A 19,399-nucleotide genomic window follows, 5' to 3' on the forward strand; every position below is an offset into this window, starting at 1 on the left:
CTCATAATGTCTCTGAGATAACATGAACTTCTAGTTCTGTTTTGCATCAAGTGCATTCTTGCAATAAAATACAATGATAATATTTTTGTCAAATTCCTGTTTACAAATATTTTTTTTAATCCTGCCTTCTCTTTGCAGAGACATCAGCAAGAATCAGATTTCTGACATTGCACCTGACGCATTCAAAGGCCTGAAATCTCTCATTTCATTGTAAGTAGAAGACAGAACTGAATGGGCATTTGGGGACAGCTTGGATGTCAGAGAAATAAAAATGATAATGTGCTGTCCGGGAGGGGAGAACTATGTTTCTCTGTGCAATTGTCAGCTTGTGTGAAGCATCTCATGTTTTGTAAATGAAAAATTGGTCATGAAGGTTAGAAGGGAGAACACGTCTCCAGTAAGTTCTTTTATAGATGAACACCCCCAAGATTACTTGGTCTCTTCTTCAAATCAGTGCATTTGTTGATCTGCTGTACGTGTGCACCTGTAGGCTAATCCATGCCCCCAGCTCATCACAGCGCACAAACGCCTCATCCTAACTCAGACACACTTTTAGTGGTGTTAATCAGCGAGGAAATACTTCCACACCCAAATTTTTCATCCATATTAAGGAACTGAAATTGTGGTCTCTTGTGAGCTATTTGGTTTATTTGTTTCCTCTTTTGTTGTATTGGTTGGTTGGATTTTGTTGTTGTTGCTTGTTTGTTTTCCAAACGAGTTAGAGAAGAACCTAAGTTCTTAAGAAAATGTTTATATTTCTTAACTGTCATTACTACTTTATTAATCTGAAAGGGGACTAAAATATGACTTCATACAGAAGAAAAAAGGAAGGCGGATCTCTTGACAACCATTTGTTTCTCTTTATAGAACACAGAAACTGTTTTAGCACCAAGTAGAATCTAAATGCAGCTGTATTTCAACCTGGCTACCCAGAGCACTATTAAAACAGTGGAGCTTTTAATGGGTAAAAAGAGCAATAGAAGGTCAAAAGCTGCATGTGGAGAATGAACTGGAATAGGGTATTAGAAAGAGCCCCAGGCTGAGATAAGAGGGCAAGTTCAACTGGAATATTTACTTGTGTTAATTTTAAAGACAGTTTTAAAACATTTATCTTATTAATATTCATGTAGCACTGTTTGATTTTTAAGAGTATAATTCATTTCTGAAAACTGCCATAATTTTATTCTCTGAATACTGGATAATTCTAACAACCTATATAACTCGTTGTTGTTTGACAAAAATATTAGAAGGTTACTCAGTACTGAACTTATATGTTGCAGTAAACTTCTGAGCCAGAATGCAGAAGGATGGGCCTTTTTTTTATGCCCTGAATCCTGCTGGAAGATTGCCAGAAATATATATTAAGTGTTGCTAGCTCTTGTTGAATAGTTAGAGGGCTGTTACTCAACATGCTGTGGAAATGGCCAAATCCCTCAATGCTGTCTGGAAACGATTCAGTAAGAAAGAGAATGACATTTACTGAACACTACACTTCTGGCTTGGTCCGAACCTACTGCGGATGCTGCAATGCTGCATCTTTCTGGGCTTGGCAAACCTCCTGGCTAGGAGCAAGCTGCACAGGCAAGACACTTCTACTGGGGTTGACTTCCCAACTCAGAAGTTATTTGGCTTTAGCTCTGTAGCTAATTCAGATACCCCCAGGTGGCCCCAGGACTGGGACACAACACATCAGAGCGGACAGAGAGGAAATGAGAATATAAACTGGGCAGGGATTTATAGTGTTTGGACTTGCACACAGAAGCAAGTGAAATGACTGTGTATTCTCTGCCCAGTCATCCAAAACGATATTTTAGTAAATGATGTTTAAATATGTTTATATCCAAGTGGGTAAAATATTGCTTAAGTTAACACCAGGAGGTTACAAGGGGAAGAGAGAGGGGAGAGAGCCGAGATGCAGCACAGAAAGGGCTGTAGTAGGGGAACTGCCTCTCAACAGCCTCTCCTTTGTTCAGTGTTTGTTTCTGCCTCAGTTTCCTTCTGCTGCAGCTGCACTAAGCTGTTGTAACGCACAGTCTGTGTCTTCTCTCTTTGGCAGACTCATTTCTAGGACAGTATTGACTCCAGCCTTGAAATAGTCAGCCTCCTTCTCTAAGTTCAGTTACCCATTGTGCTTGCTGTTGGCTTTTACTATCTTTTGCAAAGTTTTACTCTCGTTGTGTGTTGCAGGTAGGTCTTAGAAATGTTTTTGCTGTGGCTGACAGGCAGGAGTTAGTTTGCTGATCTTCGGTGACCCGTCACCCAGACCTCTGGCAGGTTCTTCCCTGCTGGGCACTTCTGTAGTTGTTTCAGTTTCTGAGCCCTTTATGGAGCAAGACTGTCTGCTGTTGTACAGAACCTGGTTTTCTCTGGAAGAATCTCCCCCAGGTTTCTGATTCTGAGAAGTAGAGGATCTTCTTTTGCCTGATCTCTGCTATAGCTTCCAGTCCAGTTCTGTCGCCCACAGAAAGACCAGTAAGTGCAAGAGAAGATGACTCTCAGTGAAACTGCCAAAGGGGAAAGACCCGGGATGTAGAAATGAGGTATTAATAACACAGTTTGCTTACTAGTGTTTTCTCTTTGAAGCAGCTCAGTTTTTGGTGCCTGAGGCCCCAGTAACTTTAGTCAGCTGTGTGCCCTGAAGGAACGCGGCTCTGCATACAGTGCTTCAGCTCAGCTGAGAGGAACTTGTATTTTTCGTGCATGTAAGTCAAATGTGATTAGCGGCACACGTTTTAATGAGACACCATTGAGGCTTAATCTGTGCCCAGAGCAGCTGGACTTCTGCTGGCTGAGTTAAAACAAGAATAGAGGGGGAAATATTAATGCACGAAAGTGAGCAACTTTGCTTCCATTAAAAATGAAGTACTGCTGTACTGCCTAAAATCCTTGCGTTTTTCCCCACCTTCATTATTCCCATTCTGTGCTCCTCCCTTTCCTCCTGCTAGCGTGCAATTGCAGTGCTCCCTGTGGGTCGCGCAAAGGGAAAGTGCTTCTCTGGAAGATGGCCAACATTGTTAGTGGAGCTGGCTAATGGAGCCCTAGATAGAGTGGGCTGCTGCTCTACTTGCTTTTGAAGTTAACTTTGGCCAGCGTTTCCAGGCAGAACTGTTTCTCAGAGTACTCTGCCTATTGTACCCATCTAGAGAGGGAAGAAAAAGTGGGGTTTTGACGTTTTCAAAACACAGGAATGTTTATTACAGGAGCAGTTTGCCCTGAAATGCATAAACCTTAAATCTTTTAAAAGTGCTAAGTGATCCATATGCTAGCAGGTCATATGTTTTTATTTTAAATCTATATATTTTCTGTAACAAGAAATCCACCTATGGGAGTCAAAAGGGTCACAAAATCTTAATGCTTTAAATAAGCAGTTTCTATTGTAGGTTTTTTCTGCATTTAGCAAAAGAAAAGCAAGTTTGTTCTTGTAAGGACTCAAGACTTCCCCTTTCCCCACACACAGGAGAATAAAAACATGTTTTCTCCATGCCCATTTTTCAGTGGGATTTTGTTCCCTAGTCATATAGTGACTGTGGGGAGCTCCATTAGAAATATTTGGGCATATGCACAACTTTTTTTTCCTGGTTGTGACAACAGTTAAGGCACCAGAATCATTGTTCTGCAGTGACATTTTGTTCTTCTTGCCAGAGTTTTCTGGCTTTTCCTGTTCCCCTTGTGTCCCATGCAGGTGACACTGCGAGTCCTGGTTAGCTCTGAGTCTGTCTGTTCTCTGGATTTAATTCTGTTACGGTGTCTGAAATTCTTTTTCAATATTTAGGGCCTCGGGCTTAGATCCTTAGCATATTTTTGATATGAACCAAACTTCAAACCTGTTTATGGGCAAAACTGCAGATACAATAAGATCCAGCCTCTGGATTTGAGAAAAGAGTTGTGGAGAGCTGGCGATAAAGCCATTGTGGAGAATGGAGGGTGTTGTGGATCAGGCCATGAGAAAATGGGTCTTTAGTCTTAAAGATGCTACTGTGGGATTTGGGCAGAAGAACTTATATTGCCTGATTTCAATGGTAACTGTTGGACAAATAAACTGCTTTTCTATATCTAAGTCTCCCCTCTTGAAAAGGCGGAAGCATTTCTCTGTCTCAAAGAGACGCTACAAGGGCGTATCATTGAAATCTGTGAGATGTAGTGATACTGCAATTACTTGGAACCATATGAAATATCCAAGATGAGGAAAAAAAAACAGCTGGAATGGTTTGAATCTAAAACAACCACTAAGCAGCACAGATGTGAGCTGTGGTGATGTAGCCAGCGCTTTTGTGTTGGAGGGATTAGTCTTGCCACCCAATACTTGTTTCCACACAAACATTAGAGCAAAGAGTGCCCTTGCATTGAGAAGTGTGGCAAATTTGTTGATTGCCAAAGAATGTGTTATCTTTAGCAAAAATTTAAGAGATGCCTCGTCTGTAGTATATTGTGCTTGTGTTACATAGTTAGAATTGCACTTTGCCGGCGCTGGAGCAGTTAATAACTTGGCACAGACCACGGGGGCTATGTTGTGAGTAGTTTCATGTTTCGAGATTGCTGTATGCACTTTCTGAAGAAAATTAATTTTTCATTTAATCGACTCAAAAAATCTGTCTAATATCGGTGAGAGGATTGTATCAGCATTTGGTTATTGTTAATAGTATCAAAGATACATGTTATTCTTGGGGTTGGTAAACTTCCTGCAAATGTAGGTTTGGAAGGCCTTATCCAGACTGTCTGGGGACGTTTTATGAGATATGACAAAATGGTCTAAGCCTTCAGTGTGTTAAACTGAACGAATAAATTTTAGACCACTGCAGAGGGAGAATTCCTTTGCTTTTGTTCACACGCTGAATTAAGCTGGTGAACAATTTAAAAGCTTAGATCAGCCTGGGCAGAAAGACAAGAGACAGCTTAGATTTTGACAACAGCAGTCCCATTTAGACCATCATCTCCGGAATGATGATGTATGTGGTGTCATTCATGGTGATTTGAAATCTGCAATAAAACACTGTCTATTGCAATAAATGCCGAACTTATTTTAAGGTAACGAATTGCTTTGGATAGTTTTATTGTGATTTATTTAGCCAAACTTGTTCTCAAGAAATATGAAATAGTGCAGGGAAAAAAATTACATGTCTAAGTTTCTTTCAGATATTAGAAATTTATTGCTGTTTTTACTCCTATCAATTCCTCCTCTTTTGAAAACTTGAATTCTTATTGAGCCTGTGCCATTGTACGTAGCTTGGGAAATATAATTCTTCCTAGCAAGAATTTTTCACAGTCTGAAGGAAAGTTAAAAGCATTCTGAGAACTGAAAAAGACATTGCATAAAGTCAAAATCTGACACTTCTGTAAGAATGTTTCAACCAAGCCAAAATAAAGGCACACTTAGCTGGAAACCATATGGTCTTGAGTAAGGATTCTGTGCTAGGCTTTCACACCCCCAAAAAGTTCCATGTCACCTTTCAGGGAAAAATAGCTATATTCTGTGATCTTACTTAATGAAGCAGCTAAATTGCAACTACATTTGCAAGGAAGGTAGGCCAACAAACTGTAAAATAAAGACAACATAGGAGTTCTTGTTTCATTTCCTTAGAAGGCGATATGCTAAACTTCAGTGTGCTTCAAAGGCCACATGTTGGTAAAGTCTTTGCAAATTCCTTAGTTTTAAAATTGTTCAAGAGATCAGAATGTGTAGAGACTGTGAAGAACCAGTGAAACGTGTGGGTTTCCAGGTCGTGCCACTGAAAGTTTGTTAGATGCTGAATTGCATTCTCACCCAAGATAACACACTTGTTGCTATGTGGCCTTCCAGTGCTTTCTTTGTCTGGTATGTCCCAAGCTTTTAGATGAATCTTTGCAGTGGCTATTTTTACCATTTAATCTTTATTTTTAACTGCTTAGTACATCAGTTGGATTAATCTGCAAAATTTGAAGTATAGTAGTAACAATTAATTGTTCTACTGGAAATGTAATATTTGTGTCTTGGAATAGATACGTTTGGGGGGGAATATTAAAATACGATGCCAGAATCAGGCTGAAGAAGAATAACACCTCATTATGACTTAAATATTTGTATAATTTCTTATTGCAGATCCAAAATAACTCTTCCACTGAATGGGGTGCTGCTTCCAGGGTTCTCCTCCAATGCTTACAGTGCAGCCAGGGGTCTGTGCTTTATGTTTCTTGCCCTTCCCATTCTTCGGAAGGTTGATGGCAGCTTGAAAACTGCTGTGAGTTGTGAGTCAGTCTGCCAAGCTGTTTTGTTTTGAAGCACTGCACCGGTGGTTTGTGGCCACGCTGGAAGCGTTTAGCTGCAAAGTGGCAAAGCCGGTGGCTCAACGTGCCGCTAGGAGCGGAACCTGAGCCGCAGCAGCAACCGGCTGCTGTCAGAAACCCACCTGCAAAAATGTGGGAGGAGTTTGCATGGGTTAAAAACACATTGGATGATTCTTCATAGCATCATTTTGGTTGGAAAACACAGAATCACAGGATGTCAGGGATTGGAAGGGCCCTGGAAAGCTCATCCAGTGCAATCCCCCCATGGAGCAGGAACACCCAGATGAGGTTACACAGGAAGGTGTCCAGGTGGGTTGGAATGTCTGCACAGAAGGAGACTCCACAACCCCCCTGGGCAGCCTGGGCCAGGCCCTTTTGTGTTCCAGTTTGTACCCGTTACCCTTTTTCCTGTCACTTGTTGTCACCGAGAAGAGCCTGGCTCCATCCTCGTGACCTTTAAGATCGAGTCCAAATGTTAACCCAGCACTGTCAATTCTACCTTTAAACCCTGTCCCTCACTTCACACTGGTCAGTTTGGTGTTAGATGTACCTGCCTTGTGGAAAAGAATAAACCTCATGCACTGGCAAGTCTGATGTGTTTGCACGTCTTTGACTGTTTGTTCCATTCAGGCTGGTTTCCATCTTTGTCAGAGACTCCCATGTGTGGTGATAAGATAAAGAAAGGAACCACAACAAAAAGAGGATACCTGTTCTCTCAGTCTTCATCTCCAGTTGTTACTTTTAAGATTAACATTGAGAACATAGAATTAAGCTGTAGCTCTCTTTTCTGTTTATCCCAAAATGTACATCGTATTTAGGGTAATATCTTCTCCACCTAATAGTAAATGACACTAAATGATATTTGTCAGGCCTGTGTTCTAATAAGTGTTGTTCTGATTCACTGGTTTGCTGCCTATTGGCAGCAATTACTGAGATTATTTTTATTACATATTAATAGTTTTAGTTTCTTTTTAATTAAAGAATATTTGGAGTCTAAAGTTTGAGGTGCTAGAGGATAGAAGGAAGGTTGTATTCCTGTGCCGAGCTTGCACAGTAGCCAGGACACCTGCATGTCCTATGATACATGTGAGGGATGCAAGCAAACGTGTATTTTTAGAACTTCTAATGCCATAGGAATAAGTCTTAAAATCTGCCATTATCTTAAACAGAAAAGAAAGCGAACTCTGAGGAAAGCAAGTTTCTATGCTTTTTATTAGAGTAAATGGAAATGTGGACCTTGAGGAATGAGATGCAATGCGTTGTGTCTGTCCCCTTCTCTTTGCTTCTTGCTGGAGGACCGATTGACTCCAGCTCTGCCGTGGCAGGCACACAATGGCATTAGCTAATTTGGCTCTGCATAGCGCTCCACATGAATATGAATTAGAGACAAGTGCCTGAGCTCTCATACTGACTTTTGTTTAGCTGTTAATTTGTTTGAATGTTAATGTGCCACATGCACATAAGCCCAATTAGGTTTGAAAATGCCTGTTTTCTTTTTGTGGCTTCTAAAAATTGAACCTCTGATTTATTTTATAAGCTATTTTAATCTGTTTAATTTCACTCAAAATAATAAAGAGGATGTATAAACACATCCAAGGTTTAAAATTCAGTGGAACACTGCCCTGTCGCCTTCTCACTCTTAATTAAAAGTAAATGAAAAATTACTCTAAGAAGAGTAGTTTTTTGATATTTGCATGTAGTAGTATCATAGCTAACGATAGCACTGGGTGTGAGCATTGAGATTTCTTTAAGGTTTTACTTTTCATAAGTGTTTTTACCTCTACAGCCAGAGTAATCCTGAGTCTGGGGAATTTTTTACCACTTTCCGTGGGCATTTTGTAAAGCTTAGCTTCTCAACTCTTTCTTCTGTGCTGTAGCGTTATGCATTATTGATGAGCATTGATGATCCTGCTGCTTCACAAAACTGAGGAAGATGTTCATCCAGCATCACAGAGTTTATCTTCTAAACTTTGTATACGTGTTATGCCCTGAAATAGAAATATACTGATTTCTGTGGGCATTAATTTAATATTTTAACCTTTTTATAAATATTTTCTTTGCAGAGGTTTTGCTTTTGCTTCCTAACACAGGTGCTCACATCAGTTTCTATGTTCAAAAAGAAGTCAGTGAGTCAAACATTTGGATGTTGTTTTAGAGCCCAGTGAAATCCATTGACTGGAGCATTATCTCATATTTTGAAACCGGTCTCTAAATGAACCTGCTAGACTTTTCAAAGTTAAACCATCATTTCTGTCTAGTTTTGCGTAGAGTATAAAAACCTGCATACATCGCATGGAATTTTGTTGAAGAAGAAATTGTGTGTGTCTTCTGAAGGTGAAATTAGGAAACAATTACAAGAAATTAGTGGTACTAATACTGATTACTCACGAACCCCACTAACTGTAACAGCACATTAAAATCCAACCTTTTGACTCTGCAGTAAATAAAGAGAAATTATCTTACATTTGTTTACAGAAAATATAATGCTGAACGATCATTAGCTTCTTGCATAGCAGTTCAGTTCCTGCTAAACTACAAAAGTAATGAAAAACTAAGTTTCAAGTTGAGGTTTTCATATCTAAGTGGTGTTATTTTATTTAGATTCATTTTATTTACATTCAGAAATGAGCTGATCTGGGAGCAGAGGTGATGCTTCCAATGAGTGATGAAGAGTGAACTGAAGTGGGGATGCTCTGGGAGGGCCGGGGGGGTTGGAAATGGTCCGTCCTGCTAAGTCTTTGGTTTTCAGTATGTTCGAATCACCGTAATATTTCAAGTGTTGAAAGACAGGGTAAGCCAGAATTTCAGCCGTCATCCAAGCCTCACATGGCTATTTGATTCATTGCTGGCATATTATTCCACACTAAAAAGTTAGAGAATTGACCAGCATAGGGACACATAAGCAACAAAGTTTTGGCATGAGCTGGTTTATAACCACTTACCATGTCCTATGTAGAGCATAGAAATGACAGAAATACTATTTGTCACAATTTGAAGTCTATTAAAATGTTTGAATAAGGCATACAATTTTCAGAGGGAGCCCAATTCTTCTTCCTTTTTACCAGGACCCATGTAGGTTCCAAACTCACTTTCTGGTGTTGACAAATGTTATCAACGTGCAGACATGACATGAGTAAATACTTCAGCCATGATTGAAATTCAGATGTTCCTGTCATGTATGGTTTTGCTCTGATATCTAGGTAACACATCTTAGCATAATGGTGGTTTTGTCTGTTTTTCCCTTTAGTTCAATTTCTAAAGCTAATACATGTGTATTTTTTTTAATGTTTTTCATATTAAAACTGAATCATGGATATCAGGTTGTATATATTTATGGTTGCATGAATATATACAGCAGCTCTGATTTGTGTTTTAAATCTTTGCTGATTTTTATAACTAAATGATACCTAAATTATTTTTGAGTTTCGGAAATAAATGTCTGTTTCCAGTTGAGGCTACATTTCTTTATATTAACTGGTGGAAATGGTAACAGCACCTGGCGAAGCCATAATATTTTATCCAGTGATGCCTGTGTCCCATTTCATGCCAATTATTATATCTTAAGAGATTCAGTTATATGAATTTTTATGTACAGCCAGCTCGTGCTCCCTGCCTTTTAAATTCACTATCACTGAGCAAAATTCTAGGTTTTTCCATCAGACAATGTGCCTTTCAATGGTTAAAATATTTCTAAAAAGGGTGGAAAAAAATCCCTCAAGAGAATGAAAAATATTTCAGATACAGTTTTTGGATGATGTCCAGTTTCTACATTAAAAATGCTTTCCAACACCAGACGAAGCCTGAATCATAACGACTCATTTAATACCATGTGCTCTCCGAAAAGAAAATGAGAGCGGTAGTTAAATGAAATGGCCACAGATCCCGGGCACGGTGCACAAGATCAATAAAGATGATAATGCATGGAGGTGGGAGGACACTAAACTCCTCTGTTGCTGAAGATGTTTTGTCTTTCTGAATCTTTCAGAGTGCTCTATGGAAACAAGATCACGGAGATTCCCCAGGGCCTTTTTGATGATCTTGTGTCTCTGCAGCTGCTGTGAGTATGATCCCTTCCTCTTCTTTATTTTACAGACTAGCTAGATTTACTGGTGGTTTTCAGCTTCTGACATTAATATAATCACCTTTTTCCACTGAAAACTCGCTGGGACGTGCTATTCTGTTGTTTCTGTGTCAGGCAAGGGCTGGAAAAGAAAAAAAGAAGGTGCCAACAGTTTTATAGCACAGTGTGTATTATGGGTGATAGACATGGAGGATTTAAGTGTGGGGAGGAAATGAGAGACTGAAGTCCAAGGAAGGAAATTTGGTCGCCAGCTGATGTGTGAGCGGGGTGCCATCTGATTGTTGTTACACATTTAGCACTTGTGGTTGAATTATCTAGATCCTTGAGGGCTACTGTGCTGCAAGGACCTGCACACGCAAGCAAAACAGCAGCATGAAAGACCTTACTGTTGGGAGCCATGCTCAGTCCCATGTTCTGCTTGTGCCAAATCTGGCTTAGTTACTAGAGAAATTATTTCAGAATATATTGTGTATTTTAATATTATATGCCTTGTGTGATTTAACACATGGTCATGATTGGGGTAAGCTATATATCATACACTCTTCAGTATTTATCAATGTAGCATAAAAAAAAATCTCCTAAACCAAATGGGAAATTGCAAATTTCACTCATTCTTTTGTCCGTAATCACACTGGAAACCAGTAACTCCTTCAAAGAGAAGGCAATTAGCTGTGATTCCAGCCAGTCAGAACAGGGTGCAGAAGTGAAGTGAGTTTAATATGTATTCCTAGCATTCCGATTACCATCATGGGCAACGCACTCAGTAAGGAAAGGTGATATATGATAAATTAATTGTGGTTTATATCACACAAAATGCTTCACCCCAAAACAATAAATTATGTGAAATATAAAATGAAGAGTAGCTTTTAGACATGGTATTTTAAACCTTTCTGACTGTCTCGACATAACCGGAAACAAATATGCAAAAGTTCATGATTACCATTGCATGTGTCACTCCGTATTGCAGTCTTTGCTGCACTTATATGCTATTTAAAAATAAGCATAGATATAGACTAGAAATCCGTGAGCAAAGTCAAAGAACTAAAATGAGAAATAATTGAAATTGCTCTATATGTTCAATGAAGCACTAGTCAGATGTGTAATTTATCCATAAGGTCTTAATTGCAAGCATGGACCACACTGTTTTAGAGAAGGACAAGCAGGAGCACGTGTGGTTTGGTTATGACAGTCCTGGAGCTGCAGTGGTTGGAAGCTGTTCGCCCCCTCTTGCACGCAGCCAATTATTTTGTCTTCACCTTTTGCACATCCTTCTTCTGGCAGCTCCATTCCAAAGGTCTTGTCCCATACCTCACAAGTTTATTAGTACGTTAAGAACAGCCTGTGCAGCAAGAGGAGACTGTATTTAGGGGGAGGTGGATTGCCATGTGTGATAATAATAAACATGAAAGTGCCCAGAAGCTGGGATCGGTAGCTGTTGGTAGAACTGGTGTGTTAGTCATCATCAGACTCAGGTTGTGTTTGGTACAATGAAGGCACTGCAAGCAAAAGGAGAGAGAAAACTTAACTTGTCCCTTTGACCTCTGAGAAAAACTATATTTTAAAAACCTGAACTTTATCATGGTCCTCCCCCTAAATGTTTGATGGTTACAAGTTCAAAGTGATGCCCAGTTGCTCTGCCTAAGCCAGGACACTTTACAGATGGCATCTTTCCCAGTAGGGAAGATAAAAATCAAAACAAGGCTCACCGTGTCCTATAAAAATGTGGGTCTAGAACTTTTGCAGAAAGCATTAAGCAGGCTTCACTGCCTTTATACTATAGTCCCTGTGCACATGTAGTGCAGCCTTTCAATGAATTACATATTTAAGCCCAGTTGCAGTAATTTTCCAGTCTGAATTAGCTCAAGTGATGTTTTTTTGTTAAGGGGGCAGAATCTGTATGCCAGAGAACCATTAGAAGGTATTGTGCTTCAGCCATTCAAACCACCTCAAGCCGAGGAGGTGTGAGTACATCGCCCTGTTGTGGGATTCCTTGAGTATTCTGGCTCTGGAGCCTTTCAGGGTCTTCTTGAAAGTGTTTCAATGTAAAGTAGCTTTTGGCAAGGAAAGTGAGCATGCTTTACATGCAGACAAATGTCTGCACGCTTTTCTGATTGTGACTTTGAAGCAGTCATTATGGGTTTGCTTGTAGTATTTTAATGGATTTAAAAAGAAAAAGGAAAAAAAAAACCAACTAAAAGGCATTTGTTGGTTTTAGACCTGCTGTTGAACAGTTGGAAGAGTGCCCTATGATTAGATCTAATTTAGTGTTCAGTGGGCTCTAGATTGGATTTCTTCTTATTAGTCTGGAGACACACTGATAAGAATGCTCTGATTAAGGTATCCTGGTAGCCAGTATAATTTCCTAAGTTTGAGCTGGAGCATTTTTTAAAATATACTGGCATTATGGTAAGGCAGGACACAGTCAGTAAAGGGAAGTCATTGTGGGTCCTGTATAAAATCCATGAGATTGTATTTAGAAGGAAAAAGTAATTTCTGTGAAATGTTAGAGCAGATAATATTTCTACTTACTGTTTTGGATAAGGCTCATCAGAGTTTCTCAGACATGTCACTATCCTTCTGTTTAAATATACTGTCACAATCTAGGCTCAGATTATTCCACTTCTATTCTGGCCGAATTGTTTTGTGTAAGTGCTTCACACTTGCAGACAGCACCACTGACGGCAGGAATGCCATAGCTGGGTCAAGCGATGCTCAGCTCAGGCGTGACCGCATCTTCAGCCGCCCCATTTGACTTCGCTGGGTGGGAAATGAAGAATTCAGAACAAGTTTTAGACCACCTGGCTAGCGTTAGAATTCTGTATTTCTGTGTTATAAGACAAAGGTCAGTGAGGCAAGAAAATAACCAGGCATGGTTAGATAATAAGGGTTTTTTGTTGGAGGGGGGTGGTTGTGTGTTTGTTGTTCTTGTTTTTTCTTTAAACCATAATGGTTTAATTTAAAATGTTTTGCCTTAAGTCTTTGTTATAATTAGCTATCTTAAGTGGTTAATATTTCCCACATAAATAATCACAATTGGATTTCTGCGAAATTGCTATTTCAGGAATCTTTTGTCTTCCTGAATGTGCGATCGTACCCAACCCAGCAGCAAACATCACTGTTCAAGTCCAACTGCGCATCTGTTCCGTGGAACAGAAGCTTTTCTTGGACTCCGTCTTTTTCCTTATCCTGTTTGAAGTTGCCAGGAGAGAGGATGCTAGAAAGCTACTGTAGCTGCTGTACCCTATCCTCGTACATTCTTCTTTTCAGCAGGCTGGATCAAGTGTCTTCTCAGAATTTCAGATCATTTTGGTTGTGAGAGAGCTGGACTGTTTTCTGGAAAGGGATCAGTCGAGTCTGATTTATTTTTTTTTCTTACAATAAGCTGAAACTTTCATTTAATTGAGGCAACAATTAACAATTGAACACTGTGAAACATTATCATTGTTTGGGTAGCCTATATTTGAATATTGAAAGAATGGAAAGGCTTTCAGCTTAAGGTGGAAGTTTTCAAGTGCACATCAGCTGTGGCCAGTTTAAACTCCTGTCCAGGAGGCCTTGATTACAGGATTATCATTGCGATAAAGTTGCGGTTGGAGAAAACACCTTTTAGGATTTCTCTGTGCACCGAACAAATGGGCCTTGCAGAAGAGAGCACAGCATAGTTTTTAAAATAACTTTGGTCTGTTTGTTTTTCTCCCCGGTGTTTATAATTTTACCAGCTGTATGTTGCGTTATTACGTGATGCCAGTGTTGCCCTCTTCTGCTTGTGCTAACAGGGATATTTCGAGATGCTCAAGCGAAGTGTGGAGGAGCATTATGCTGTAATTTCTATGCTATTTCTGATGAGACGATGTGTTCATGTGTAACAGTTCGGAGGATGAGGAGGGTCAGAGAGAAGTATCGAAAAAGCTAAAGGCTGCGTAAGAGTACCTGAATATTTTATCCCTTTTTAGTTAATATGCAATTGCAGTTATTGAGTGGAAACTATTGAGTTTCCACTAGGGTTACTGAAACTGGTGAAACTGGTGCTTTTGAGTTGCCATGGGGTGCAAAGAAGCCACACACCGCTTCTGATTCTGTTCTGAAAGTCTTTCCTGTTGCTTTCAAAACCAGTTTCATGCCTAGTAGATTATTACAAATATTTGCTTTTGTTAATTAACACCAAACATTCAAAAATGCAAGAATTAAATCTGATTTAGTTTATATAGACCTTTTAAAACAGGACTATATAAATATAACTTTAGGACTCTATAAATAGTCCTAAAATTCCATCTGGCCCTTTGAAGGCAACCGCGAGGCTGATGTGGCTGCTGGTACAAATGGGTTTGACACCCCCTGCTTTAGACTGACCTTGGTCGGTCTAGAAACTGGATTATATTAAAATGTCCTTCCCACCTGCCTCTTAGTTTCCCTGGAGTGTGGTCAAGCTCTTCCAGGAGCCCTTGGCCTTTGCCAAACTGTCCATGGGTCACCGCACAGGGGGCACCACACAACCCTGCGCCGCTCTTGCTCTTCCAGCAGCCCCGTGACAAATAAACCTGAGGGTTTCTCTGCCCGTCCACAGGGACACAGCGAGTAGGGGGCACCGTGTTTGTTAACCAGGATTTTTCATATCTAAGTAATACACTTTCCTCTCTGCAGCCGTATTAAAGCAAACATTATAGGAGCCTTTTTATTACGCTTATACACTGTGTGATTCACGGTGCTCTAGTTCCTGCAACAAGAAGGTGCCATGAAATTTCTACTGTTTAAAGAGATTGTATAGCAAAATAATATAGGGGATGAAATCTAATTTTTTAAATGTCTGCAAAGCATCTTTTGCCTTGGGGAAAATTACTTTGCATAGTTACTAATCATACAAGTGCTTAGGCGTGTTGATCCCTGTCTTATGGCTGAGATCCCCGTGGCTTGCTGGGCAAGAAAGAATCCATGTGGTGGACTTGATGTTGCTAGCAGTAGATATACTCCTGGGGTACATGTATATTGAAATCAGAGGTTTGTTGAATTCCTCTTGCATACAATGAAGCCAAGAGCTCACAGCCTTCTCCTCCTCCTCCTGATGTCTGATCATTAGGGAAAATTCAACATTGTAGTTGGAAAAATACTCATTGGTGCCTGGAGTCTGACATATTGACAGACAAAGTAACTTCGAAAGTGGTGGAAAATTAGAGTTCCAGATCAGTTCATCTGGCCTGGGTTAAAACTGGAACTAGATCTAATATTTGAAACTTCAACTGACCTTCATTTAAAATAAACTTGCATGAAGTGACTTAGTTGTGTGTGTACTTTCCCAAAATGCAACCAGTCAAATTTTGCTTTGAATGATTCTCCTTTTCCACCATTTTTTTAATGCTGTTTCTCCTCGGATGAATCATGAGATACTTGGTACTCCCATAGCTCTTCTGGTGAGGTTGTTTGGAAAATATCTCCATGGCAAATTTGCCAAGTTCGAAGTGTTTATGTTGATTTGTAATTGTAAATTGAATCCCAGTACTTAAGAGCTTTAAATAAAATCTACCAATTATTTATTGTATACTTTTTGAGCTTGCTACAAGCTCAAAGAAAATCCAGTGAAGCACAAACCCATTCAAAGGATTTGGGAAAAAGCAAAAATATAAAATTACTCTAAAGAATGTACATCTATTCCAGTGGTTTGCATTGTATACATTACACTGTTATATGCATAAGTAACATTAAACAGTGATGCAAACGGTATATAAATGCCAGAATAAAGAAATTACAGTTTTCCATTTCCAAGTCCTGCATAGCACAGTAGTCTCTCCTCCTCCCCATAGGAATCTTCTGAGCTTTAAGTGTTGTATGAAATCTTCTTGTTCCATGGAGTTCTTCATTTTTTCTCATGGAGAAGAGATGACAAGCCATTGAAAAAGAGACCTTCTGACTAGACGTAAGGGGAAACATGTTCACAGTGACAAATCAGGCAGTGGAGTGGGCTGTCCAGAAAGCCGTGCGTTCTCTGTCCTTGGAGATTTGAAGACCAGACTGAATAAAACTCTAAGCAACATGCTCTGACCTGGTATCTCACCCCATTTAAGGCAGCCTAATAGGACAAGAAAACTCTCAAGCTTCCTGCCATTCTGAATGATCCCACGATCGGATGAAGTAATTATTTCTCATATAAAGCAAATATCTGCATTAAATATCTGTAAATTGGCCATGCTTTGAGAGGCGTTCAGACCAGGTGACCTCTGGGAGGTCCTTTGCGACCTATGTCATTTCTGGCTTTTGCCATTGTAAATTCTTAGCAAAATGACACAAGGAACTTTTCTCTTTATTACTCTAAATATTTCTGGCTACAGCAGAGATGCTATGCGACCCTTGTCCTTCTAGTCCAGGACAGAATACTCTGCACAGACCTGTTTAATAGCTTTAGAATTGTTTTCAAGCCCTTTGCCTCAAGCTTTTTTTCCTCCTGATTTCTGCATTTAGGCTGCTATTGTAGTGATATTACTAAACTCAATAGCTGCTGTTAAAGTGAGGGAGCAGCATCTGCCAGACACAGAAATACAATTACAGTCAAGCACTAATGAAAGACTAAAGCAGCATCTGCCTTTTCCGTGTCACATCTGTAGCCTGCCTGCAACTTCCCAAAACAACCGGTAGCTCGTACGTCAGCATGTAATTCGTTAGCTCTTCTGACGCCAGCGCTCCGGGCTGGACTCACCTGACAGAAGCTCCCCTAGTCATTATTACACAAGAAACTATCTTCCTGATAGCACAGAAAGCTGGGAAAATGGATTTATTCTGTTGTGCATCCGAGTTACCACGTGGTTATCTAAAATCAGCTATGACCTTACCTGCAGGCGTAAGTCAGACAGCATTGAATTTTGAATGACAGAAGTCCAGGTGCTGTGGCTAATAACTATAATTCTCCGGGTAGTAACACGAGTACTGCAGGATTGTTTTATGGATGGTGTTCAACTGGAGTTGCGGTCTTTTGGACCAGAAATGAAAGGACATCCTTAAAATCTCTCTAAAACAGGACTGCCGGACTGCTCTGTGCTTCCTTCTTAACTCGTGATCAGCTCGTGACTTCCCCATTTTAATTTATGTTGAATAAATTTGTCATCACCATCACCCAGTTTCCTGAACACGGAGTAACACTTGAAGCTGGCTCAAGCAAGCATGATGATGATTTCACACTGCTTATTATCACCTGAAGTACTGACAGACTGTTCAGTGGTCAGTCATCACATTAGAAAATGAAAATTTTAGTAGACGTCTAAATATCTTGACGCAGTGACAGGCAATCAGATTGCTCCCCAAAACTCCAGGCCATTTTAAACCATTCCTGGAGCCTAATATAATTATTTTGGCAATAATCAAGCAGGGACAGACACATTTCCTCCATTAGACATTGCTTGTCGTTGATGGCTGGGAAGATTATGTACTTGACTAGATACTTCCATAGGGGCACTTCAACTGTTCTTCTGTGATAAGTTATGTTAAATCAAGTATGACGATAGATTCCCTATAAATTTCAAGAGAAAATGCTGGAAAAAAAACATACCAAAAAGGTGTTTTTACTTTTTGTACCAGGTATTGTATATCCTAAGCAATGCTTCCTGCCAAGAATCCTTTCTTTGCTGCCCTACAGTGCCTTTGAATGTAGGTGAAGCCTTTAACTAGTGATATTCTATAAAAGTCATGTATATTCAATTTGTATTCTGCTGTTACCCTAGCAAAACTGTTGCCTAGTTCTCCATACAAGTCTCTATACATTTTACATCTGCCTTTTCCTGGTGATTTCTCATTTTCCCTGGTGGAGTCTGGCACGTGGGATGTGCCAGCCAGTTCATGGGATGCTGAACATTTTCAGGCCCATCATGTCATCCTCACTGTCAAAACACAAAGCTAGTGGTAAAGAGAGAGTTTTCCAGTGGCTCTGTGCAACTTTCCTCCCTGATACTTTTCTTTTGGCTCATTAATGTACTTGGGATGGTTTCTGGTCCACCCTGCCGCAGCAGAAATCAGCTTGCAGTCTCCAGCATGTGTTAAGGTTGCTATGCTGCTGGTTTGTTCTGCGAGTTTTGTAAGTATTTGCTGATAGTTTGATTACTTGACTTGACTGAGCTGAAAATGCAAACACTGCTGAGGGTAAAAGCCATATAAACATCCCTGTTTGCTCTTAAAAAACAATTTATTCAATCATTTTGGGTTTGGAGTTCAAAACGTTATTTAAATGTTAATCACTTGAAACTGTGCTTGGGCATATAATTCAATTATGGGACCATCTTAATTATGCAGATGGTGCTTATGAGCATCTGATACAATTACAGTGCCAATTCAGTACACATTCATTCAAAGGGCTTAGCTGAAACACATTATTATTTCAATGTGTGTGGACAAATTCACTTTTTCGGGAAATGGGTTCATGGAATTGTAGCACTGCTCTGCTCATTGCTTTCAGTGGTGTGTAAACCACAAGGTCTTTAACCGTTTGCCTGTATTCTGAGGTGGTCCTAGGATTACGAGCGATTTCTTCATGTTTTTAACATACCCAGAGGGATGAAAATGGAGACTTGAGTTAATAATCCATCATCCCCCTGCGTAGCAGGCGGCTTTATTTCTACTTGAATTTTTAACCCTCTTTTGAATGCTGCTCCACATCTGGAGGCCGTGTGTAAATCTCATCCAATCAAGCTGATAACGAAATAGGAAAATTAGTGGATTTTACTTTCACCATAAATCGGTGTAAAATAAATACATGTGATTCTTGCTAAAATAGGTTTCACCTTTTAACATTGTCCCTTCTTTTGGTGTGAGTCCAATAAAAGGAAGCCTTAGTGGGTTTTACAGCATGGTTCAGTATTTAAGGAAGATCAGTGTTTCTGCTTCCTGGAATATGTTTTTCTCATCTGCCTTTGTGTTAGTTTTAAAAAAAAATAAGAAAATCTTATAACCACTTCTAACTCCATGTGAGTCAAGCCTCGTATACCTAATTGCTAATTAGATGCTATTAGCGGGGCTGTGGTAGTGAAGAAGGATTAAGCAAAGAGTTGGAATTTATATAGGGGAATATTCATAGAGGGATAT

General features: G+C 39.7%; 1 protein-coding gene across 4 annotated transcripts in view; it reads left to right on the plus strand.

Moving 5' to 3' along the window:
- Window positions 1-19,399, plus strand: part of SLIT3 (slit guidance ligand 3) — a 535,141-nt gene that overhangs the window by 379,852 nt on the left and 135,890 nt on the right. For all 4 annotated transcript variants that reach the window (XM_065030140.1, XM_065030141.1, XM_065030138.1 and 1 more), the window contains exons 12-13: window positions 139-210; window positions 10,247-10,318. In XM_065030140.1, the coding sequence (XP_064886212.1) occupies window positions 139-210; window positions 10,247-10,318 (144 nt within the window). The remainder of the gene's footprint in view (window positions 1-138; window positions 211-10,246; window positions 10,319-19,399) is intronic.

This window comes from Columba livia, chromosome 14 (genome assembly GCF_036013475.1).
Source record: "Columba livia isolate bColLiv1 breed racing homer chromosome 14, bColLiv1.pat.W.v2, whole genome shotgun sequence".
Lineage (NCBI taxonomy): Eukaryota > Metazoa > Chordata > Aves > Columbiformes > Columbidae > Columba > Columba livia.